Source organism: Podarcis raffonei, chromosome 3, assembly GCF_027172205.1.
Source record: "Podarcis raffonei isolate rPodRaf1 chromosome 3, rPodRaf1.pri, whole genome shotgun sequence".
NCBI lineage: Eukaryota > Metazoa > Chordata > Lepidosauria > Squamata > Lacertidae > Podarcis > Podarcis raffonei.
This window is the reverse complement of record NC_070604.1, coordinates 122,588,894-122,615,556: the sequence shown is the minus strand read 5'-3', so window position 1 is coordinate 122,615,556 and position 26,663 is coordinate 122,588,894. Positions and strand designations below refer to the sequence as shown.

The 26,663-nt window shown below is 48.3% G+C and overlaps 1 protein-coding gene across 1 annotated transcript in view; it reads left to right on the top strand.

Moving 5' to 3' along the window:
- The window catches only part of OTOF (otoferlin), a 199,326-nt gene that overhangs the window by 72,483 nt on the left and 100,180 nt on the right, over positions 1–26,663 (top strand). The window contains exons 4-5 of the mRNA XM_053383844.1: positions 861–960; positions 7,669–7,853. Of these exons, the coding sequence (XP_053239819.1) occupies positions 861–960; positions 7,669–7,853 (285 nt within the window). The remainder of the gene's footprint in view (positions 1–860; positions 961–7,668; positions 7,854–26,663) is intronic.

Here is a 26,663-nt window from a genome sequence, read left to right as displayed (position 1 = left end):
TGACCGACTCTTCGTGACCCCCTGGACCAGAGCACGCCAGGCACTCCTGTCTTCCACTGCCTCCCGCAGTTTGGTCAAACTCATGCTGGTAGCTTCGAGAACACTGTCCCACCATCTCGTCCTCCGTCGTCCCCTTCTCCTTGTGCCCTCCATCTTTCCCAACATCAGGGTCTTTTCCAGGGAGTCTTCTCTTCTCATGAGGTGGCCAAAGTCTTGGAGCCTCAGCTTCAGGATCTGTCCTTCCAGTGAGCACTCAGGGCTGATTTCCTTCAGAATGGAGAGGTCTGATCTTCTTGCAGTCCATGGGACTCTCAAGACTCTCCTCCAGCACCAGAATTCAAAAGCATCCATTCTTCGGCAATCAGCCTTCTTTTTGGTCCACCTCTTACTTCCATACATCACTACTGGGAAAACCTAGCGAAAGTTATTTTGCGTTTGTTGAATGTGTGGTCTCCCCAGAACGCCTTCTGCAGTGCAATTAATCTGCAATAACCAACACTGAGGTCTGTCTGGCCCACGCCATCAGAAGGGAAGAAGAGTTTGGATTTGATATCCCGCCTTTCACTCCCTTTAAGGAGTCTCAAAGCCGCTAACATTCTCCTTTCCCTTCCTCCCCCACAACAAACACTCTGTGGGGTGAGTGGGGCTGAGAGACTTCAGAGAAGTGTGATGAGCCCAAGGTCACCCAGCAGCTGCAGGTGGAGGAGCGGAGACGCGAACCCGGTTCCCCAGATTACGAGACTACCACTCTTAACCACTACACCACCCTGGCACTCAACACCACAGTGGCACTGGCACTGGCACACAGGGGAATGTGTGGGTGTCCAAGTCCCTCACAGCCTTTCCTTCTTTCTTCCTAGGCTCATCGGGACGTTCCAGATGGTCTTGCAGAAGGTGGTGGAGGAAGGGCAGCTGGAGGTGACGGATACCTTGATCGATGATAACAATGCTTCCATCCGGGTAAATGTGGTCAAGTGATGCATGAAGTGACCTGGGACCCTCAGGATGTGTCCGAAAATTGAAGGTGCTTTGGGTGGGTGGGGGGGACGCGGGTGGCACTGTGGGTTAAACCACAGAGCCTAGGACTTGCCGATCAGAAGGTCAGCGGTTCAAATCCCCGCGACAAGGTGAGCTCCCGTTGCTCAGTCCCTGCTCCTGCCAACCTAGCAGTTCAAAAGCACGTCAAAGTGCAAGTAGATAAATAGGTACTGCTCCGGTGGGAAGGTAAACGGCGTTTCCGTGCGCTGCTCTGGTTCACCAGAAGCAGCTTAGTCATTCTGGCCACATGACCCGGAAGCTGTACGCCAGCTGCCTCGGCCAGTAAAGCGAGATGAGCGCTGCAACCTCAGAGTCAGTCATGACTGGATCTAATGGTCAGGGGTACCTTTACCTTTACCTTGGGTGGGGGGACAATGACAAATCTCAAACCCACCACTGGAGACCCTCTCAGAAGACCCCATTGAATTTCAACAGGGACAAATGTGAAGTGCTGCATTTAGATAATGATGATGATGATGATAATTAATAATAATTGTACCCCATCCATCTGACTAGGTTGCTCCAGCTGCACAAATATAGGACCCAAAACAATAGATTCAAATTCCAAGGAATGAGATTTTGACTAAACATTCAGAAGAACTTTCTGACAGAGGGCCTTCTCGGTGGTGGCACCCGTCCTGTGGAACGCCCTCCCATCAGATGTCAAAGAAAAAAACAACTACAGTCATACCTCGGGTTACAGACGCTTCAAGTTGCGTTTTTTCGGGTTACGGACCCGCCGAAACCCAGAAGTACCGGAATGGGTTACTTCTGGGTTGTGGGGGTCGCGCATGCGCAAAAGCGCTAAATCACACTTTGTGCATGAGCAGAAGCACCGAATCACAACCTGCGCATGTGCTAATGCACCGCTGCGGGTTGCAAATGTGCATCCCACACGGATCACGTTCACAACCCAAGCATCCACTGCTGGAATCAAGCCTTAGTCAGAGGAATTGGCCACTCTCCAGGTGCCCGGCTTGAGTTCCTTGTTGACCTCCCCGTCAGCGACTCCCGGCAAGACAAGGCGAGATCTCAATTGGCGATCCTCCTCAACGTGAGAAGAACACACCACCCCTCCCCTACCATCCCCAGGGAGGGGAGAGAGACAGACAGAAATGTATTTACATGCCTTTATTCCTGTCTTTCCAGCGGTGCAGAGAAAACGTGTCTGCACTCTCTTAACATCAACAGCAGAGAGGGAAAAACTCCTCCCATGTACTTCCAGTACAGGTCAGGTGACACTCTGAGCTAACATCCGGTGCTCAGTGGTGTGAATAGACTGTTCCTTTGTTCCCACGGTACAGTCCCAAAACATCAACATCCTGTTTGGCTTTCCAGCCATCTGGAGCACTCAGCAGCATTGCTCCTTTTTCGTAACATCCACTGTATCTGATGTTTAGAAGACATCTGAAGGCAGCCCTTTTTAGGGAAGTTTTTAATGATTGATGTTTGAATGTATTTTTAATCTCTTGTTGGAAGCTGCCCAGCGTGGCTGGGAAAACCCAGCCAGATGGGTGGAATATAAGTAATAAATTATTATTATTATTATTATTATTATTATTATTATTATTATTATTACAGTAAAACGTCCTTGAAAAGTGGTACATTCTCCTTCCTTGGAGGATTTTCAACAGAGGTTGGGTGTCCACCTGCCGGGGATTCTTTACCTGTGTTTCCTGCATTTCAGGGGTTGGACTAGATGACCGCTGGAGTTCCCTTCCAGCTGTACAGTGCTATGTTTCTCTGATTCTCTCGCCCTCTCGCTTTACAGTTATGGGTTGACATTTACCTCCTTCCCTCCCAGCTCTTTTCAGGCCTGCAGGTTGTTTCCTTCTGCCTCTTACAAGACCGTCTGTTGCTTTCAGGATGTGTGTGGAAAACAATGGGGGCTTTGCTTTTCAAGGGTTTCCTGAGAGCGCTTTCAAAGCCCCTTGAGGTTTTCTGAGCACTCCGAACCAATGCTTGCAAATCCCTGGGAGTTTTCAAGGTGAACGGATAAGTGTTTATCTGCCCCCCCAACTTATCTGATGGTGAGACCACAGTTATTCATTTTCCAGAACGAATCATTTTTTTTTTCATTTCAAAGAATTGATACACTTGAGTGTAAGGGTGAGAAAAACAAGTTGCAAAGTGGTTTGCTAAAATAATAAAAAGGTCAGGGAAAACAGTTAAAAGCAGCTGTTCAAGACATTCAAAAATGATTAAAATCAGCAATAAGCTAAAGAAGAGGTTAAAATTCTGCATATCTGGGTCGGCTTACCTACACAAAAATGTTTTTAGCAGGTGCCAGGAAGAGTACAGCGAAAGTGGCTGTCTGATGTCATGTGCAATGAAATAATGTCATTAAAAAGCATTTTAATGAGGACTATCAGCTTGGTAAAAATATGAATGCCAAGAGCCTTAGAAAACTGTCAAGTCTTGACAACAAGTTTCCTGCTGTTTAAGACATGATAATGTGGAGACTGCAGAAGACCACAGGATTTATACCAGCTTTGTGGGGAAATGTCCCTTTGCCATGTACAAAGTTTCTGTTGTGCAAATCGACCTTTAGTTCCTTTTGAAGAAGCACACACACACACATTTGCTGTGTGGGTCTTGCTGAGCTGCTGGAATAGCCTTGCGGCCCCTGGGTCCCTTGCCACACGAGCTTTTTTTTCTGCATCACATTGAGGACTAGCGACTTGGTTCGAGTGACGCGTCTTGCAGTTCCCATTATTCAGTCATTCATTGCATTTATATCCCACCATTCAAGTTCAAGGTGGCGACCACGGTTCACCCCCTCCTCATTCAACGCCCACAACAACCCTGTGAGGTATTTAGGTGGAGAGGCAAGGCTGATTGAGGGATTTGAACCCTGATCTCTCCCAGTCCTGGCCCAGCTCTCTACTACCATAACACCGGCTCTCTCATTCCAGCAACTGGGACTTTTAGCAAATGACCAGATTCAGATGTGTGGGGTATTTTTTATTTATTTCTGTACAGCTGTACAGAAATGCCTGCGATGCGGTAACCGTGGCAACCACACAAAAGAAGGGAAAAGCGTGTCAGGCACAATCCTCTTGGTTTTTCTGGTTTCCAATTTGTGGCAATGCTCAGGTGAGCTGCATCTAAGCTCGCCACAGAAACCGAGGTTTCATTACCTGTGGTTGGGGGACGGGGAGAGATGCTTTGCTGAGCAGATAAATTGAATGGTGCTTGTCCACAAGACCCCAATATAACCCCCCAAAAGTGGATGAGACCTGTAGCCCCCACCCAAAACTTCTGTTTGCCCCCTGCTCGGCATCTCAGGTCATATATATATAATATTATATTCTAATTTACATTTCAAAATATTCATTTAAAGGTAAAGGTAAAGGGATCCTTGACCATTAGGTCTAATCACAGACGTCTCTGGGGTTGCGGTGCTCATCTCACTTTATTGGCCGAGGGAGCCGGCGTACAGCTTCCGGGTCATGTGACCAGCATGACTAAGCCACTTCTGGCGAACCAGAGCAGCACACGGAAACACCGTTTACCTTCCCGCCAGAGTGGTACCTATTGATCTACTTGCACTTTGATGTGCTTTCAAATTGCTAGGTTGGCAGGAGCAGGGACTGAGCAACGGGAGCTCACCCCTTCGTGGGGATTTGAACCGCCGACCTTCTGATCGGCAAGTCCTAGGCTCTGTGGTTTAACCCACAGCGCCACCCACGTCCCCATTCATTTAAACAACCTTAAATCATCGACTTCCCTTCTCCTCTTTCCGTGGTTCATTTTGCATACCCCACATCCCTGCATATTTTACATGAACTAAACCATTCAGTAATCCATCTACACTGTTGAATTTATCTTACTGCTACCAGTGTTTATAAATAAACACAATTTCCCCCCTTATATTCAGTAAACATTTTCCAGTCTTCTTTAGACATGCATTCGTCTTGTTCTCCCATTATGTTAAATCTGCAAGCGGCGCAAATTCCGTCAACTTAAGTTGCGATTCTTCTTTGGTTGGGACATCGCTTGTTTTCCATTTTTGGGCTAACAGAACACGGGCTGCAGTTGTAGCATTCATATTTGACACCTGGGAATTTCCCCAACAAAAAGGCTTCTGTTGTTGTATTTTGAAAGTTAGCTTTTAAACATCTTTTTCAATTCATTATATATCATTTCCCAATACACTTTTACACTTTTACAAGTCCACCACATTTTGACAAAATGTACCCTCAACCTCATTACATGTTTGTAGGCTTCTTCCCATAATGGGCACCTGGTTGGCCACTGTGAGAACAGAATGCTGGACTAGATGGGCCATTGGCCATATAGTGGACGCTTGGGTTGCGAACATGACCCGTGCGGGATGCACGTTTGCAACCCGCAGTGTTCGCAACCCACAGCACCATGTCTGCACAGGCACGGGTTGCGATTTGGTACTTCTGTGCATGCGCAAAGCACAATTTAGTGCTTCTGTGCATGCGCGAGTGCCGGAACCTGGAAGTAACTCATTCCGGTACTTCCAGGTTTTGGGGCATGTGTAACCTGAAAAAACGCAACCTGAAGCTTCTGTAACCCAAGGTATAACTGTTGTTGTTGTTGTTTAGTTGTTTAGTCGTGTCCGCCTCTTCATGACCCCCTGGACCAGAGCGCGCCAGGCACTCCTGTCTTCCACCACCTCCCGCAGTTTGGTCAAACTCATGCTGGTAGCTTCCAGAACACCGTCCCACCATCTGGTCCTCTGCCGTCCCCTTCTCCTTGTGCCCTCCATCTTTCCCAACATCAGGGTCTTTTCCAGGGAGTCTTCTCTTCTCATGAGGTGGCCAAAGTCTTGGAGTCTCAGCTTCAGGATCTGTCCTTCCAGCGAGCTCTCAGGGCTGATTTCCTTCAGAATGGATCGGTTTGATCTCCTTGCAGTCCATGGGACTCTCAAGAGTCTCCTCCAGCACCAGAATTCAAAAGCATCCATTCTTTGGCGATCAGCCTTCTTGATGGTCCAGCTCTCACTTCCATACATCACTACTGGGAAAACCATAGCTTTAACTATACAGACCTTTGTTGGCAAGGTGATGTCTCTGTTTTTTAAGATGCTGTCTAGGGTTGTCATTGCTTTTCTCCCAAGAGTTATGACTATAGTCTCTCCCTATGTTCTTATGCCCCATATCTTGTGCCGTCAGCTACGGTAAGACGCACCCAGTTCCTCTCCTGCTGAATGTCTGCTACTGAAAGTCTTTTCCTGTCCTTTGCTGGAAGGGGCCAGCTTGGCGCCCCACTGCCCTGTCACTGAGCTGCAGAAAGGTTGAGCAAGTGGGGAGGAGCGGGGCCTTCTCCCCGAGGCACTTACGTGGCAGGAACACTCCCTCTCGGGTCCAACTTGGGTGGCACTTGCTGAAAGCTGCCTGGCCAAAATGAGACTTGAGAAGTAATAATAATAATAATAATAATAATAATAATAATAATAATAATAGTAATAATAATTTATTATTTATACCCCACCCATCTGGCTGGGCCTCCCCAGCCACTCTGGGCGGCTTCCATAGAACCCAAAAATACAGTAAAATATCACACGTTAAAAACTTCCCTGAACAGGGCTGCCTTAAGATGTCTTCTGAATGTCAGGTAGTTGTTTATCGCTTTGACATCTGCTGGAAGGGTGTTCCACAGGGCGGGCGCCACTACCGAGAAGGCCCTCTGCCTGCTTCCCTGTGGCTTTGCTTCTCGCAATGAGGGAACCACCAGAAGGCCCTCGGCGCTGGACCTCAGTGTCCAGGCAGAACGATGGAGGTGGAGACGCTCCTTCAGGTATACAGGACCGAGGCAGTTTAGGGCATTAAAGGTCAGCACCAACACTTTGAATTGTGCTCGGAAACGTACTGGGAGCCAATGCAGGTCTTTCAAGACTGGTGTTATATGGTCTCGGCGGCCGCCCCCAGTCACCAGTCTAGCTGCCGCATTCTGGATTAGTTGTAGTTTCTGAGTCACCTTCAAAGGTAGCCCCACGTAGAGCGCATTGCAGTAGTCCAAGCGAGAGATAACCAGAGCATGCACCACTCTGGCGAGACAGTCCGCAGGCAGATAGGGTCTCAGCCTGCGTACCAGATGGAGCTGGCAGACAGCTGCCCTGGACACAGATTTGACCTGTGCCTCCATGGACAGCTGTGAGTCCAAAATGACTCCCAGGCTGCGCACCTGGTCCTTCAGGGGCACAGTTACCCCATTCAGGACCAGGGAATCCTCCACACCTGCCCGCCTCCTGTCCCCCAAAAACAGTACTTCTGTCTTGTCAGGATTCAACCTCAATCTGTTAGCCGCCATCCATCCTCCGATTTGAGAAGGAAGAGGGAGGCAGGATGACACAGGAAACAGACCAGTAAGTGCAGTGGTCAGCAAACTTTATCAGCAGGGGGCCAGTCCACTGTCCCTCAGACCTTGTGGGGGGATGACTATATTTTGAAGAAGGAAAAAAATGAACAAATTCCTATGCCCCACAAATAACCCAGAGATGCATTTTAAATAAAAGGACACATTCTACTCATGTAAAAACACACTGATTTCCAGACCATCTGTGGGCTGGATTCAGAAGGTGATTGGGCCGGATCCGCCCCCAGGCCTTAGTTTGCCTACCCATGAGTAAGTGTGTTGTCGGTTCCTCTGTTGCAGACCAGCATCTCCCTCGAGATCAGGTACCAGGCCATGGATGGCACCGTCGGGGCTTGGAATGACAACGAGTTCTTGGAGAGTCCCAACGCGCCCTCGGAGGGAGACCCCCACGAGATGGACGTCCTGCTGCCCCCGCAGCGGCAGTCTCCCAGCAAGACCAGCGCCGCAGAGAGGGCTCTCCGGAGGTAAGGAGATGCACCTTCTGAAATGCAACTCGCAAGGCAGGGACCCTGTTAAGGAAAAAGATTCTGGAGTGAGAGACTACTCAGCAGCCCAGCACGTTGGGGTGCAAGTCCCCTGCGGGTCCATGTGGTCAGTTAAAGAAGGAAGTTCCAGCCAAGTAATTTGGGACATGGGTGACGCTGTGGGTTAAACCACAGAGCCTAGGACTTGCCGATCAGAAGGTCGGCGGTTCGAATCCCCGCGACGGGGTGAGCTCCCATTGCTCGGTCCCTGCTCCTGCCCACCTAGCAGTTTGGAAGCACCTCAAAGTGCAAGTAGATAAATAGGTCCCGCTCCAGTGGGAAGGTAAACGGCGTTTCCGTGCACTGCTCTGGTTCGCCAGAAGCGGCTTAGTCATGCTGGCCACATGACCCGGTAGCTGTACGCCGGCTCCCTCGGCCAATAAAGCGAGATGAGTGCCGCAACCCCAGAGTCGGCCACGACTGGACCTAATGGCCAGGGGTCCCTTTACCTTTACCTTTATACTACATTTTTTAAAATTTGCTTTGAGAGAGTCTTTAAACCTCTTTTGTTGACCACCAGCATTACGCTTTCCCTTTACTTTACCTTTAATTTGGAGCAAAACAGCAGTCAGTAGACCACAATCTTTATTGTTCTGGTCTTCACAGGAGTAGGAACCCCAAGCATGGGGTGACGTCCTCTTTTAAAACTTCCCCCTCTTTCCCCCAGAATACACTTTGAGCAGCATCACTGATACATCATCACTACATCACTGGCATGTCACAAATGGGGAGGGGTATACAAGGGTTACACAAGTTCAACATTAGGTCCTTTTATCAGACGCCTTTCCCAACACCTCTTAAGTCCCCATCACCCAAAAAACAATAAAACTCTTGACATCTTCTTGCCCTCAGGACTCATCTGGAGATGGGCTTTCAGAACACCTGACTTGCACAACTGCCTCTACAGATGTCCAGTGCTGCCCCCCTGGTCACTCCCTGGGTGAGGGGCCGTGTATGTGCTCTCACGCTTGGGGAATTATGGCGGGATGCCCTGTTCCTTCTGCCTACGGGATGTCTTGCTTCTTGGTTCATGGAGGGAGCCCAAATTCACCTTTCTTTAAGGGTTACAATGGCGTTGGAATGAGGAGAGTCAGTTAAAGTATGGATTTTCTATGAATATATAAAGCCAGGTGTCTCCCCTGAGCTGTCAAGTCGAAAGGATACATTCAGGCATAATATATGTAACATTGTAACAACTTCAAAGATGTGCCCCCCCCCATGTCATTTCTGTAACAACCCAAATGCCTGGGGCTGGGTGTTTGGCTTCACCATCAACCAGCAGGACCTCTTGTGAGTGAGGAAGGAAGGAAGGAAGGAAGGAAGGAAGGAAGGAAGGAAGGAAGGAAGGAAGGAAGGAAGGAAGAAGGAAGGAAGGAAGGAAGGAAGGAATAATAGAATCAGCTGTAGAGGTGGAAAAAACGCCCATATTGCTCATGAGGAAATTCCCCTTGCAGGTTCCAGGACAGAGGCTCACACCAGATTTTATTCAGTACAGTCATACCTCGGGTTACAGAAGCTTCCGATTGTGTGATTTCGGGTTGTGCACTGTGCTGAACCCGGAAGTACCGGAACGGGTTACTTCCAAGTTTCGGCGCTTGCGCATGCACAGAAGCACCGAATTGCGACCTGCGCATGTGTGGACGCGGCGCTGCTGGTTGCAGACGCTGCGGGTTGTGAACATGCTTCCCACACAGATCACGTTTGCAACCCGAACGTCCACTGTACAGTACGAGCACATTTTTCACGGGGGTTCAATTCCGAGAGCCCCGCATGCATGCAGCTAAAGTCATGCGTGGCGCTTTCCAAATTGCTCCTATGCGTAGGGTACGGGGGGACCTTTCTCACACCAGTCCAGTTTGCCAGAAAACCAATCTGACGAAATCTGCATTTGAGATTCCTCCTTTCTTTTCACCACTCATTTCTACTTCTGCAGAACTTGCCAGATTAACCACGGTCGCTCCTTTTTCATCCATTTCTGGCAGCAGCGCCCTGCCTGCCTGCCTGCCTGCCTGCCCTGTTTTCTTCCTTCTCATAATTTCGCTGGAAGTGTCAGTCCCATGTTTTTCTCCAGAGGAGGAAGGAATCCTGCCGTGGTCCAGTGCAAGGGAGACCAGACTAATAAAGAAACAAATCAGGGTGTTCCTTCTTTCAGGCCACAGAGAGATGACCCTCACGGAGGCAAAGACGCCGTAACCAGCCAATTTACTGTAGAAAACTGGGCTGAAACATCTAATTGGAACTGTAGATCAACTTCCCAGATCAATACGTTAACAATTCTTGTTGCCAGCAGCCGCTTTAATGGGCATCATGCACCAGCCTGAGCATGTTTTGACGGCCCCCATTTCAGAGGTCAGATGCACTCTTTAATTGCTCCCATTCCAGAGAAGCTCTCCATTCAGCATCTACCAGCCCAGGTTGTGCTCAGCCACAGTTCTGTTCTGGACGGTCGAGGGGTTCTGGGGCAAGGAGCAGGTTCACACCAGAGTTCAGACTCTAGCAGAGCATAGTCAGGCAAACCAAACAGCCCTGGTTTCAATAAGGCAAAGTAGAGTACTGCAGAGTTGGAAGTGTGGGAATGTTGAGGATAGCAGGAGAGGATATATTGATTAAATATTATCCTTCCCCACTCTAGCTAGTGAGCTGGTAGCAGAACACATCCCCTTGTACGTTGCAGGAAGCCAGTTGATGGATTTCTTAGAATCATTTGAGTTGAGCAATCCAGTCTGGCTTGTCCAGATTGGGTTGTTCCTGGAAAATTTCCCCTTTAGTTCCCTCTTAAAAACAATAATGACACAACAGTCTTCTTCTTCTTCTTCTTCTTCTTCTTCTTCTTCTTCTTCTTCTTCTTCTTCTTCTTCTTCTTCTTCTTCTTCCTCTTCTTCTTCTTCTTCTTCTTCTTCTTCTTCTTCGTCTTCGTCTTCGTCTTCTTCTTCTTCGTCTTCGTCTTCGTCTTCTTCTCCTCCTCCTCCTCCTGTTAATTTAATCATTTTTTCAAAACACACATACAACAAAAACCATAATAACAGACATCGTGCTCTGGTGGCGCAACGGCAGCAGGAGGCCCCATTAGCTAAAGTGGTGCTTCAGGTTAAGAACAGTTTCAGGTTAAGAACGGACCTCTGGAACGAATTAAGTACTTAACCCGAGGTACCACTGCACTGATATACCTATGACTACACCTTTTTAACAATATTTTCCCCCCTCTCCTCCCCCTACTTCCCACCACTGTCTGCCTTATCACTTAAACATTCCTTCCAGATTTCTTCATGTTTATCCATTCTTAATTTGCGACAGTCTTCTTTAAAAGTAATGATAAAGTTTTCTTGCATTCAGTTCACAGTATTGTCCTGAAGGCAGGCTTTATCTTGTAGTTACAGGTGCATCTGTAGAGAAGAGAAGTCTGAGCCAGGCCTTGGAGTTTCTGCCTTGTGGCTTCCATCCTCTGAAAGGATGAGCCATGTGCTGCTGGCTAAGAGGCAGCAGAAGATGGCAAAAGAGCAAAAGATGAAAATGGGCCAAAAGAGGAAGATGGCTGTGTGACTGGCCCTTTTATAGGGTCTTCCAGGTTCACACTGATCTACCTGGTCACAAGCAGGGGGAGAAAGCTCCAGACCAGTGTGACAGGAAGTCCTCTTGGCTGGAGCAACATTCCCCTGCGTGTCCACTCCTGGACTCTTTGTATTTGACTGCTACAGTGAAGATACATGCCACAGGAAGGGACCCCCAAAGGTCATCTGGCCCAACCCCAAGGTCATCTGGCAAATCACAGATAAAACATCCCTGACTGTCCAACCTCTGCTTAAAAACACCAGCCAAGGAGAGCCCGCCACCTTCTGAGGAAGTTTGTTCCACTGTCAAACAGCTCCTTCTGTCAGAAAGTTCTTCCTAATATTTCCTAATATTTTGCCAGAATCTCCTGACTTGTCAATTGAATCCATTGGTTCAGGTCCTCCCCTCTGGAGCAGCAGGAAACAACCTTGCTCCATCTTCCATGAGACAACCCTTCAGCTCTTTAATAAATTATTATTATTATTATTATTATTATTATTATTAATACCCCACCCTTTCCGGTTAAAAAACCGGGCTCAGGGCAGCTAACAACAAATTTAAAACAATTATAAAAGCAGCATAAAATACAGTATAAAAACACGAATAACAATAAAAATCAGAAATCCATTAGATAATCCCCAGGGCTAGCTGGCTGAATTGGTCCTACTTGGGCCAGCGAGGAGGCCAGGGGAGAATTAGCTGGGGGGTCTCAGAGCGGATGATCTTCATAAAAGGGGAGGGGGAGGAAAGAGAAGGGAAATAAAAGATCAGCCTGAATTCAAATTAAAGGCCAGGCAGAATAGCTCTGTCTTACAGGCCCTGTGGAAGGAGGTTAAATCCTGCAGGGCCCTGGTTAGTTCAAGAAGGACATTGACAAACTGGAACGTGTCCAGAGGAGGGCAACCAAAATGGTCAAAGGCCTGGAAACGATGCCTTATGAGGAACGGCTAAGGGAGCTGGGCATGTTTAGCCTGGAGAAGAGGAGGTTAAGGGGTGATATGATAGCCATGTTCAAATATATAAAAGGATGTCACATAGAGGAGGGAGAAAGGTTGTTTTCTGCTGCTCCAGAGAAGCGGACACGGAGCAATGGATCCAAACTGCAGGAAAGAAGATTCCACCTAAACATTAGGAAGAACTTCCTGACAGTAAGAGCTGTTCGACAGTGGAATTTGCTGCCAAGGAGTGTGGTGGAGTCTCCTTCTTTGGAGGTCTTTAAGCAGAGGCTTGACAACCATATGTCAGGAGTGCTCTGATGGTGTTTCCTGCTTGGCAGGGGGTTGGACTCGATGGCCCTTGTGGTCTCTTCCAACTCTATGATTCTATGATTCTATGATTCTATGATTCTATGATTCTATGGTCTCATGGGACAGAGCATTCCACCAGGTCGGAGCCATCACTGAAAAGGCCCTGGCCCTGGTGGAGGATAGTCTGACTTCCTTAGGGCCCGGGACCTCTAAACTATGGTTATTCATGGACCTTAAGGTCCTTTGCGGGGCAGACCAGGAGAGGCGGTCGCATGTCACCTCTTCAGTTCCCGACGGTTAGAGCTGTTCAACAGCGGAACTGACTCACCAGTCAGGGACTCTTTAGCCGCGATGCGTGCCTTGCAGAGGGTTGGACTGGATGACCCTTGGGGTCGGTTGCTACGTTGCATCTCTGTGGCATGACATTGCCTGGTAGAACAGTGGAGCGATGCAGGTAACTCTGGAAATAAAATATGTCAGGAGCAACTTGGGCAGTAAAACTCTGCGAACTCCCAAGCTGAGGTTATCTGGTGCATGGCTTAGGGGAGAGAGAGCATCATTTTCCCCAGTCAAAGTGCTTAGAGAAGAATTATGCACCTGGCTCCGCAATTGACGCTGGTGCTTTGAAGGTTTCGTACAACTCCAGGAATAATTGCAGAGGCTGCTTAACCAGCGAGTTGTTTTTGCATGTCATGCCCTCTGGTGGGTAATTTGTGTACAACAATAACACAGGTGACTGAGGAGCGAGGAGAGATCAGAATATATCAGCTACTTTGGCAGATCCTAAAGCAATCTTGAGGGACACAGGTGGCGCTGTGGGTTAAACCACAGAGCCTAGGACTTGCTGATCAGAAGGTCGGCGGTTCAAATCCCCGTGACGGGGTGAGCTCCCGTTGCTTGGTCCCTGCTCCTGCCAACCTAGCAGTTCGAAACCACGTCAAAGTGCAGGTAGATAAATAGGTACCACTCTGGCGGGAAGGTAAACGGTGTTTCCATGCACTTCTTTGGTTTGCCAGAAGCGGCTTAGTCATGCTGGCCACATGACCCAGAAGCTGTACGCCAGCTCCCTTGGCCAGTAAAGCAAGATGAGCGCCGCAACCCCAGAGTTGGTCACGACTGGACCTAATGGTCAGGGGTCCCTTTACCTTTACCTAAAGCAATCTTGACCAAGGCAACGTAAATGGAAGGGCATATTCAGAGGAGATGTGGCAAGTGACACATCGATGGCTTGCTTAATTTCCCCAATGTCCTCAGATTCTCACCTGCAAATATAGCTGCAGCCAGTGCTGACCCACCACCGCCACCTAGACTTAGTTCTGGTCTCAAAGTTTGGCAGGTAAAAAACAGCCTGGGTGGATAGAACCAGTGAGTGGAGAAAGGATCTGCGCCCATTGGATTTCTCCTGCACAGATCCTTCACAACCGCAGCACATATCTCAAGGCCAATGGTGGATCAGGAACTCTTTGATCGCTTCACAATGGGAGAGCGCGACTCAAGGTGGATATTCACAAATGTGACTGTCACCCGCCAGTTGTTTCCTTCAGCATCCAGAAGACAATGCAGGAATCGCAGCCCGGTTCTGGTAGGGTTGCCACTCTTGTCCCCATCTGCCAGGAAAACATTCTTTAAGAAACAGATAAAAGTTCCTGGAAGCTTTAAAGTGGGTTCCAGAATTTTCTTGAGTGTGTAAGAGTGGCAATCTAGGCTTGGTTGCTGACAGCTGGAGGTGCAAATAAAGGGAGGAAGTTGCAGGCTGAAATTTCTGCATGGGGAAAACACACACACACACACACACACACACACACTGTCAGCACGCACGCTGACAACAAGGTTGGAAGTAAGACAATGTGTGCTGCTGATACTGTGAATTTTGCTGTGTCAGGATTGCTGATTACTAAGACTGAGATTATACTGTGCTGGAGAGATAAAGACGGATTATAAATAGCTTCTATACATACCTCCTGTTACGTTTGCTTCAGGTTGCGCGTTTTCAGGTTGTGTCCCGCAGCGACCTGGAAGTAACGGAACCGGTTACTTCTGGGTTTCACCGTTCGTGCATGCACAGATACGCAAAATGGCATCATGCGCATGCGCAGAAGCGGCAAATCGCAATCTGTGCATGCGCAGATGCGCAGACGCGGGTTGCGTTCTTTTCAGGTTGCGAACGGGCCTCCGGAACGGATCCCGTTCGCAACCAGAGGTACCACTGTAATAGGAACAGAAATGCTTGTGCAACCAGTCAAGCAATAAAGAAGCTCCTGACTGTGAATTTGAGTATGACTCTTGTTCTTTTCCTCTGCCTCCGGGGAAAACTCTGCTACAAACAGTAAGAAGTGCTTTTACCGAGGTGCCGCCACACAAGCAGAAAAGCGCAGCGGAAGTGTGTGAGCGGTAACCTGTAATGCCATCGCCAATCCCTGCTCAAAGAGACAGGTAAAACTTGGGTAATCCCATTCATGTTGTTGCCACCCACCCACACAGGCAAGAAGAGGACGAGATGTATTACCACAGCGACGACGAGCTTCTGGGCGAGGGGGACACCATCAGCCAGGGCTCTCTCAACGCCAGGTACAAGGAACCCAGAGAAACTTGGGTCTCCTCTCTGGATTGCTGTGGTGGAGTTGAGCAGAAGCTGAGTGGGCAACAGCTGTCCTTGCAGGGAAGGCGGAGAATCGCCACCATCGTTCCTGGTCCTCATAGATGCTCATGCAAAGATGAAGGATGCAACGCAGCCATTGGGCAGGAGAGGCTGTGTTGCGCCACCTCTCTTCCCCTGCATGGCACATGAGAACGTGGAACGGTGGCAGGGAGATCTCACCTGGTGCCGATTTCTCTGATCTGTGCAAACCTGTCCAAGGGTGTGGAGTGCCGTGGGGTGTGTGATATCAAAGCATGTGAGGGAGTCTTTGCAACCTGGGTTGTAGTTCTGTAGAGGAGGGGAAGAATTGGGACGGGGCAGGACAAACTGTGATGGGATTGCTTTGTGGGCCAACTAGGATCCTCCATCTTTGGAGAAGGTGAATAAAAGGAAATTCATCTTGGTCATAAGGCCAGAACTTGCAGACATCTAATGAATGCTTGAAGTTGCGTGGTGAGTTCCTGCCCCCCCCCAGTGGAAATAAAGACACATGACACAATTATTAAGGTTAATGGGCTAAGTAAGGCCACAGCTTTATTGGTTACAGGTGATGAGCGGTATTAGCTTAGGCATTGGTCCTAACCAACTATATCCGACTTCAGCCCATCCGCTTGAAGTCTGGGAAGGGTTAACCACCAGCAGGGGGAGTTCCTGCTGATGCACATCAACTAGGAACTCCTCCGGGGCCACCGCTAGGGGGCGTGCCTTAGGCCCTCACCTCCTTAGGCTTCGGACAGGGTCACGCCCCTGGAATCCTTTAATAGACTACCCTTCAATATGCGGGGCAGGTGATGGCGCCACCTCCCCTGTTCCATCTACAGAACTATACCAATGCCTAACCGCCAATACCCAGAAAGTTGTGATGATTTGCTATGAGGTAGGCAAAATCCAAGTGGCTGGTGCCAATTTGCCAAGTGGAAAAATTCCTACCAGGCCCCTTAACGGTGACCAACCAAGGTCCATAGCAAGGTCAAGGAACGAAAACCTTATAGGGCGGGAGAGTGGGAAAAGCAGGAACAGCTGGTGGGTGGCAAAGAGGGAGATACCCGGCCACGTCCTGCCTTAAGTAAGGCAGGCCACGCCCTCAGAGCCAGTCGATTGGTTGGCCAGGGGATGACGCGGCTGGGAATCCCCCCTATCATGCGGGGGCTGGGGTCGTGAAGCCCGCAACTCCACCTTCCTTCAAGGGCGGAAGTGGTTTTTCAGGACAGAGAAAAGAAAAGACTTATTCCACCGCTCATGGTTAAACTGTGGAACTCCCTGCCACAGGAGGCAGTGATGGCCACCAACTGGGATGGCTTTAAAAGAGGGTGGAGGAGGAGGACTATCAATGGTTAGCAGCCACAATGGCTTTGCTCTGCCTTCTCAGCTGGAGGCAGCAATGCTTCTCAATCCCCATTACTGGAAGTTGCAGGAGGGGAGAGGGCTCCTGTGCATGTATCCTGCTTGTGGGTTTTCTCACAGGCATCTGGCTGGCCAAATGCACAGGATGCTGGATGGGCCCTTGGCTTGATCCAGCAAAGCACTTCCTGTGTTCTTACGTTCATACAGGGAGGGGATGAAAAACCTTTGCAGAACAAGCAAAGGAAAACCTTTGCCATCGAGCATTGCCAGCCTTGGCCAATCTTGTTTAGTCGTTTAGTCGTGTCCGACACTTCGTGACCCCCTGGACCAGAGCATGCCAGGCCCTCCTGTCTTCCACTGCCTCCTGCAGTTTGGTAAAACTCATGCTGGTAGCTTCGAGAACACTATCCAGCCATCTCGTCCTCTGTTGTCCCCTTCTCCTTGTGCCCTCCATCTTTCCCAACATCAGGGTCTTTTCCAGGGAGTCTTCTCTTCTCAGGAGGTGGTCAAAGTCTTGGAGCCTCAGCTTCAGGATCTGTCCTTCCAGTGAGCACTCAGGGCTGGTTTCCTTAAGAATGGATAGGTTTGATCTTCTTGCAGTCCATGGGACTCTCAAGAGTCTCCTCCAGCACCACAATTCAAAAGCATCAATTCTTCAGCGATCAGCCTTCTTTATGGTCCAGCTCTCACTTCCATACATCACTACTGGGAAAACCATAGCTTGAACTATACGGACCTTTGTTGGCAAGGTGATGTCTCTGCTTTTTAAGATGCTGTCTAGGCTTGTCATCACTTTTCTTCCAAGAAGCAGGCGTCTTTTAGTTTCATGACTGCTGTCACCATCTGCAGTGATCATGGAGCCCAAGAAAGTAAAATCTCTTGGCCAATCTAGGACTCTCCAGATGTTTCGGACTTCAGTTCCTACGAGTCCCAGGCAGGATGGCTTTAGAATGCAGGGACTGCTGGGATTTTTAACCTAAAACTTTTGCTTAGTACCAGGTTGGCAAAACATGATCTAAAGCTATTCATATTATGGGCTGTTGCTTTTTGGCAGTGGTCTTTTCAATTTATTGTTTTCTTTGACCTTAGTATACTTTTATCATTGTTCTCTTTAAAAAAATTTTTTAAATTTATATACTGCCCTTCACCATAAGATCTCAGGGCAGTTCTCAGAATAAAATACAATATATAAACAAAAGTAAATAATGAAAACAACACAGCAAACCCCCAACCCTTCACACAGGGTTCGTCTGCATGTTGAGAAGGAACTGGGGCAGAGGCAACTTGTGTGCGACACAAAAGCATCGAAGAGTCTTTCCATCTCTTAATGTCGCTTTATACAGATTAAGATATGAGGGAAATGTACAGTTAGACTATGAAGCACTTTTTCTTTGCTGAAATAAGAGGGTCTCCCTGCTATGCAATTGGCTGTACCTGCAATTTATAGTCCTCTATCAAACTTTTGGATGATCTTGTTTATTCCCTTCTAAAGTTCCTTGTCATTAAGTCTTTGAGAACTTGAAGGGTCTTATCACAGAATCATAAAACTGGAAGGGACCCAAAGAGACCCCTCATCCAACCCCCAGACCAGGTGGGGTCTGACCAAGGCAGAATAGGATTATGACTTCCTTTGACCCGGTTGCTAGATGTCGGTTGATGCAACCTAGAACTGCATTCACTTTTTTGGCCGCAGCGTCACACTGCTGGCTCATGTTGACTCGCAGTGCTTGCACCGAGCTGGTGAATTTCCTCCTGGCAATCTTTCAGCAACTTTGTCCACCCCGTGCCTCTGAAGCCAAGCATGGGAATATTGCTGTGCTGCTAGAAAGATGGGTGGCATTAATTATTGCAGCTGCTGCCATAGCAACCTGGTACCCAAGGGCTCAGATCCTTCCTCAACTGCCCTTCATGTTCAATGTGTGCTGACAGCTGAGCTTTAAAGAGCCAGAGGGGGAGAGGAAAAATCCACAGGTTTTTCTTTTCCTAACTTCACAGGTTGACAATGCTTAGCCTTGCCTCTTCTTTCTCTCTCTCTGACATAATGAACACATTTGAAACCGCTGCTTTCTGTTTGCTGAGCCAAATAGACCAGAATAGTGTAACAGTCTGAAGCTGTCGCTCTCCAACGTCTCTGGGAAGGAGGACATTTCCACACCTGTGGTCTTGGGATCCTTCTTAAAAAACGGGAGATAGCAGGAACTGAACCTGTGGCACTTCTGCCTGAGCAATTTGACACTGAGCATCCCACTTCCTTCCAGCAATGGACAGCATCTATCAGCAGCTTCACGAGAGACCAGATTTCAAAACTGGCACTTGTTTCTGCTGGGCTGCACATTATATTAAAAGCATATCAGCCCCACCAGGGAAAGGAAAACACACAGAATATGGGCTCAGGCTCAGGAAACATACTCTGTGGAGTTCCCTAACTCTTTTCTCCCTGCACATTATTTTTTATTGGGGTGGGTGAGTGTGCCTGGGCAGGAATAATCACAGCTATTGCATCTCTAACAGACAACCACCCAACCTTTGCTTAAAAACCTCCAAGGAAGGAGAGTCCACAAGCTCTTGAGGGATACCGGTCCACCGTTGAACAGCTTTTACTGTCAGAAAGTTCTTCCTGATGTTTAGTCGGAATCATCTTCCTTGTCATGTTCCACAGGGCAGGCGCCACCACCGAGAAGGCCCTCTGCCTGGTTCCCTGTAACTTTGCTTCTCGCAGGGAGGGAACCACCAGAAGGCCCTCAGAGCTGGACCTCAGTGTCTAGGCTGAATGATGGGGGCATAGGTGTCAACTTTTCCCTTTAAGGGAAATTCCCTTTTTCCAAATAGAATTCCTTGCAAGAAAAGGGAAAAGTTGACAGCTATGGATGGGGGTGGAGACGATCCTTCAGGTCTACTGGGCCAAGGCCATTTAGGGCTTTAAAGGTCAGCAACAACACTTTGAATTGGATTGAATTGAATCCATTGGTTTTGGTCTTCCCGTCTGGAGCAGCTCAAAGCAAGCTTGCTCTGTTGTTGTTGTTTAGTCGTTTAGTCGTGTCCGACTCTTCGTGACCCCTGGACCAGAGCACGCCAGGCACTCCTGTCTTCTACTGCCTCCTGCAGTTTGGTCAAACTCATGTTCATAGCTTCGAGAACACTGTCCAACCATCTCGTCCTCTGTTGTCCCCTTCTCCTTGTGCCCTCCATCTTTCCCAGCATCAGGGTCTTTTCCAGGGAGTCTTCTCTTCTCCTGAGGTGGCCAAAGTCTTGGAGCCTCAGCTTCAGGATCTGTCCTTCCAGTGAACACTCAGGGCTGATTTCCTTCAGAATGGAGAGGTTTGATCTTCTTGCAGTCCATGGGACTCTCAAGAGTCTCCTCCAGCACCAGAATTCAAAAGCATCCATTCTTCGGCGATCAGCCTTCTTGATGGTCCAGCTCTCACTTCCATACATCACTACCTTCCCCTTTTCCCTTATTCTTCCTTCCTACCTGGGTTAATATTGACAGCGCTGTCCATTCTGCAAGAAAGCAGAGAAAAATCCGCTGATGATTCCGGTGAGATTCGGCAGCTCCTGCAGGCTTCATTACCGAAGCATTTGCCAACTGCGTTTTGACATAGTTGGGAAAGATGTCTCATTAGTCAGCTAATTTCCGTTCCCACCGGGAGGAGAAAACAAACCTTCCCTTGGATGGAAATAATCAATGAACGGCTCTGCCAAGGCCCCAGCAGATCAGCTGCTTTTGCAGCCCAGCCTTGTCTGTTTGGTTCATCACCCTCGTATTTTGGGTGTTTGCTTTTTTTTGTAAAAAGCTCATCACAATTCAGCTGTCCAAAGCCGTTCTGGAAAAAGTGCTGTGCTGACAGAACCAGAATGCAAACATCTGCCGGGAGATTCAGCACAGATAAAAGAAAGTCCTTCTTCACACAGGACATTGTTAACCTGGGGAACTCCCTGCCACAGGAGTCAGTGATGAATGGCTTTAAAAGAGGATCAGACAAATTTATGGAGGAGGAGAGGAGGAAAGGCCTTTACAACTTTATATTTATATGCACACACAAAGAATGCCAGATTTAGGGTAGAGTTGGCAGTTTCTCCCGCACAGGGCACTGAGCTGAGAAGGTTCAAAATTGAGAAGACCCACAATTGAGAAGATCCATTTGAGGCTGCCAATTTTGGGGCTTGCAGAGGGTGCCATATAATTGCAGATGACCAAAGCCAGCCCCTTTACACACAGCGAAGCCAACACTCAAAGCATCCTCCTAATAGGAATAATAATAAATTTTATTTATACCCCACCCTCCCCAGCCAAGACTGGGTTTCAGGGCGGCTAACACCAGATATAAAATTGATTAAAATACGACTTAAAAACAAGATTAAAATACAACATTAAGACGCAGCCTCATTTCAGTAGAAACTCAAATCAAAAAATTTGGGGGGATGAAAATGGCAAGTCCAAGGCCATCTATCCAAGGCCAACTATCCAGACTAGTCCTACGTGGGCCAGAAAAAAGCCAGGTTAAGTCCCCAAATAGGAGTTCCATCACAGAAGGAGAAAGGAAAGAGGGGAAGGGGATTCCAAGCCAAAGGCCAGGCGGAACAACTCTGTCTTACAGGCCCTGCGGAAAGAAATCAGATCCCGCAGGGCCCTGGTCTCATGAGACAGAGCGTTCCACCAGGCCGGAGCCAGTGTTGAAAAGGCCCTGGCTCTGGTTGAGGCTAATCTGACTTCCTTAGGGCCCGGGACCTCTAAGGTGTTGCTATTTATGGACCTAGAAATTGGGGTTCTGTTTACTGACACCCCAGGGGTCTAGCTGTTTACTTTTTGGGGGTGGTCTCCATATTATATCATATTATTTCCTACTGCTTTCCGCTACTGCGTTCAGTCTTGTACTGCTGGCTCTGAATACAATGTAGAACGAGGAAATGCCATTTTTGATCAGGACCAATTTCCGCTGTTCAGATTTTTGCATGGTTTATTCTGCTTCTGAGCAGCAAACTGGACATTTGGGGATGGATCCAGTTTGGCACTGAGCAGCAGCAAAGTTGGCTGGGGGAGGGGGAGAAGGAGGGAGAGGTTCTTAGCTGAAAAGCAGCAGGTGGGAGAACATGTCTAACCTTTGCCTAGCCCACTAGTGCCAGCTCCAGGGGTGCCTAGGGGCCTGGGCACCCACAAATGTTTTGCTCTGGTGCCTGTGGGTGCCCGGCCTCCACCCCCTGCCACCATCGCGTACCATGCGCCAGCAGGCATAATCGGTTTTATTCCAACCGGCCTTTGGACAGTGAAGGGTTCTTAATAGTGCTGTGCTGTTTTTTTTAATCACCTGTATTCTCATAGATTAGTTTGTCTCTGCTGCATGCTTGTGTGAAATTCCGTGACGTTTGCATGTGGCTCTTAATGTTACAGCAATATCTCTGTTAAACAACACGAGCAATTTGTTTTAACTCTGCTTCTCCATTTGTCACATAAACGGACCAGTCTGGGCGAAGACGGAGATGACTTCGAAGGGTAAATATGGTGTGCAGTGATGCATGAGCCAGAGGGTTGGAACGAAGGGGATTTAATTATTCACAATATTTCCTCGTTCATCCGTACAACAATTTTTCATTTGCACTGGGAGATTTTACAGCGTTCTACCTCTCCGAGGAAGTAATTTTCAATTATTTTACACAAATGATGTTCAAATGCAAAGGCCTTGTGGTTCATCTGCGATTTTTGTTGTTAAGTCGTTTAGTCGTGTCTGACTCTTTGTGACCCCATGGACCAGAGCACGCCAGGCACTCCTGTCTTCCACTGCCTCATGCTGGTAGCTTCGAGAACACTGTCCAACCATCTCGTCCCCTGTCGTCCCCTTCTCCTTGTGCCCTCCATCTTTCCCAACATCAGGGTCTTTTCCAAGGAGTCTTCTCTTCTCATGAGGTGGCCAAAGGATTGGAGCCTCAGCTTCAGGATCTGTCCTTCCAGTGAGCACTCAGGGCTGATTTCCTTCAGAATGGAGAGGTTTGTTTTTCTTGCAGTCCATGGGACTCTTAAGAGTCTCCTCCAGCACCATAATTCAAAAGCATCCATTCTTCGGCGATCAGCCTTCTTTTTGGTCCAGCTCTCACTTCCATACATCACTACTGGGAAGACCATGGCTTTAACTATATGGACCTTTGTTGGTAAGGTGATGTCTCTGCGCTAAGGTGGCTGAATTTAGTTCCCATTGAAAACAAGAGGACTCAGTCGTGACTAAGTTATCCCATTGATTTCATTAGGAACTAAGTTCCACTAACAGTACAATCCTGTGCATGTCTACTCAGGAGTAACTCCCATTGAGCTCAATAGAACTCTCCCAGCCCCCAAACTGACACACTCAAATTTGGGGATTATTTTTTTTTACATTTTATCCTGAAAACCTTTTGGCTCTAAAAAGCTATTTTTACCTTAATGCGCAAAGACCCCCAGCTCACCTGCCTTTCCCCTGTGCATACTTCCAGTGACCCAGCATGTTGCAGTGGTTAGAACATCTGACTGGGCCTTGTGAGAGACCAGTCTTCCAATCCGCACTCCGCCATTAAGCTCACTGGGCGACCTTGGGCTCTCATCCTAAGCCACCTCACAGGGTTGTTGTGCAGATGAAGTAAGGGGGAGAGCCACGCACACCACCTTGAGGCCCACGGACAAAATAATAATTAAAATAACGTTGAAGGGGCCTCCTGGAGAGAGCTTTCCCTAGGGGCCTGTGCCCCACTTGTTATAGGGCTCCCATGCCAGCAGTGCCCACATCCTGAAAACATTTAAATATTTTTAGACCCAGCTTTCAAGCTAGCGAGGCTCTGTTGCCTCTGAGCTTTTATCCTCTAAGCAAGTCACGGGCCTGGTCTTTTGTGTTCCTGGAGAAGGGAGAAAGTCAGCCCTGGGAAATATAACCCGATCCCTGTTTACTTTTAATAATTCATGGGTGGGATGGAGCTTTGGAGCAGAACACAATCTGGACCCAGTGAATTATTGATCCGCTCTTTTTCTTTGGCCTGGCAGTGACGCATCTGCTTCCATGCTCATCTCATGTCAACCACCCCACTGGCCTTGCCGCTCCCTTGTCTTCCAGGCGCTCTCCATGGTGCTGATTTCATATTTCACTTAATTCCATAAAATACACCACTTGATTGCAACCCCCCCCAAAAAAACCTCAAAGCGGTTTACACAAAAAGATGAAACACTAAAATCATCAGTCAGGAGAATGAATAACAGTTTAATTCTTTCAAAGGGTTAAAATAACAACGGACTAAAACCACAGTAAAACATGCATCTGTTTCTAAAAAAATCTGGACAGGATTTGCTTGAACAAAAAGGTGTTTTAGAAGCCACCAAAAAATGCCCAGTGAAAGCGCCTGCCTGAGATCAATAGGCAGGGAGTTCCAAAGTGTAAATGTGGCTTCACTAAGAGATTGAGTTCTTACAAACGCAGAATGGGTATTATGTGGCACTTGTAACTGGGCCACTTCTGCAGATCGATCCAGTCGAGTGGGAGCATATGGGTTCATGCAATTCTGCAACTAAACTGGTCCCAAGTTGTTGGTGGCTTTTATATACACCTTCAACTCTGCCTGGTAGCAAATCAGCAACCTGTGCAGGTCTCTGAGCACAGGGGTCCTATGCTGACAAGGTCTCTGAGCACAGGGGTCCTTGCTCCCATCAGCAATCATACTGCAGCATTCTGCACTCGCTGCAACCTCCAGGTGAAGTGAGAGGGAAGCCCCACCTACAGCTCCTTGCAGCAATCCAGCCTTGCATACACAATGGGAGGTTCCAGATCCCAGAGTGATGTCAGGATGTTGTCATTTCCATTGCACCTTAAGGAGCAGACGTGTGGAATGGTTGCTTGTCACATGTCTGTTTACATTCCAGCACAGTTTGCTGGGAACTTCCGTTGTGTATAGCTTTTGCTTTTAGCTATTCTCTCTGAGATGACATGAGAGAGAGAGACGACATGTGTCTTTGTCCTGATTTATGATTAATAAATCTGTAGTTGTAATATGCTTACACAAGCCTCACGCCTATTCTATGTGCGCAGTTCAGTCTGCTGATAGCTTGGAAGCCCGGATCGCTGATTTACATTGGAACAGAGGTGATGGTCTTCACAGTGGGACTGCTGGAAGGAGACGGCCAAGCTGGGGCAAGCCAGCTGGCCTCCCAGCCCTTTGCATGCCAACAGTTTTGCCCCAAGATCCCCTTTAGCAGAGCCATATGAGATGCACAAGCACAGCACCCTCCTCCCCAGCCCTGCAATTTCAAAATGTTTCTTTTTCTGAGAGGCTTTTAATCTTCTGTTTTTATTGCTGCCTGTCTTCTGACTTATACATGGCTGCGTTCCACTTAATTACGGCAACGTTTCTGATGTTTGTTTACTGCAATGTGTGTGTACCCCCCCCAAAAAAAATCTGTACTTGTTTCTTTGTTTTACGACACGAAGCTGCTCTGTGAGTGGAAGGTTTGCAATTAATAAATCAATCAATTGATTGATTGATTATTATTTTTTAAAAATAAACTCTGAAGAGCAGCCAGGAGTGGCTGCCAGTTTCATCAAAGGGATGATGGCGAGGGGGAAGGTGCTTAACCCGTATCCCTCCAGCCCTACGTCTCCTCAAACTGCCCTTCTGAAACTGCTTTTCTCCCAGCAGAGGAAAGAGTAGACTCTCATAATTGTAGAGTTGGGAGGAATCCTGAGGTCCTCTAGTCCACCCCCTGCAATGCAGGAACTGCAGCTAAAGGAAGCTTATATCTACCCCCCTCCCCACAACCAGAAAAGTAGCTAGAAATGAATGGGGGAAAGGCAGGAAGGGAACGGCCATTGGTCATCAGCAGAGCAGCTGCCTGGCATGCAGAATGTCATAGGCTCCATCCCAGGTAGGGCTGGCACTGCCCCCTGTCTGAAACCCTAGAGAGCTCCCGCTGCCAGTCTGTGTTGGAAATAATAATAATAATAATAATAATAATAATAATAATAATAATAATTTATTATTTATACCCCGCCCATCTGGCTGAGTTTCCCCAGCCACTCTGGGTGGCTCCCAATCAAGTGTTAAAAACAGTACAGCATTAAATATTAAAAACTTCCCTAAACAGGGCTGCCTTCAGATGTCTTCTAAAAGTCAGATAGTGGATTATTTCCTTGACATCTGATGGGAGGGCGTTCTACAGGGCGGGCGCCACCACCGAGAAGGCCCTCTGCCTGGTTCCCTGTAACTTGGCTTCTCACAGCGAGGGAACCGCCAGAAGGCCTTCGGCGCTGGACCTCAGTGTCCTGGCAGAATGATGGAGGTGGAGACGCTCCTTCAGGTATACAGGACCGAGGCTGTTTAGGGCTTTAAATGCTGATCTAGATGTCCAGACTTGGTTTAAGGAAGCTTCCTGCATTCCTGGGTTGAGCAAAACCATTTCCCATCCCCCCTCAGTCATAGAAGCATAGCATTGTTGAGTCGGAAGGGCTCTCCAGGGGCCATCTAGTCCACCCCCCTGAAATGCAGGAATGACCGCTAAATCCTAAATCTGATGTCTTGTTTCTGCTCTCCTGTGCCCTAATCCAGCAGACCATCAGGATTCGGGAGTAAGAGCCGTGATGGGTACCAATCTGTGGCCAGGTAGTTACACTCGGCGTGAAACTCTGGTGCAACCTCTTTCCTTGTGGTTGGGAGCCAAGGGCCCCCCCAGGCTCCCCCCAAAAAAGCATTTTCTCCGTGCCAAGACGGAGCCCCAGGACTGGTTCCGAAATCTGGGGTCTAATCCCCGAGACCCACAAAAGCCCAACCAAGACTCTCTGAGCATGCACAGATCGTGCGGCAGAGTAAACCACAAGTGGACCAGGAACAGGGGAGGGCTAACAAGAAGAGACTCAAAATATACCTTGGTTTACAACTGTTATGGAAAAATCTAGGTGCGAGGCTGCTCAGTCCCCCAGCTGGTTGGGCAGAGCCCGCTGGTCCCTGCGGAATAAAGGAAGGAGTCCA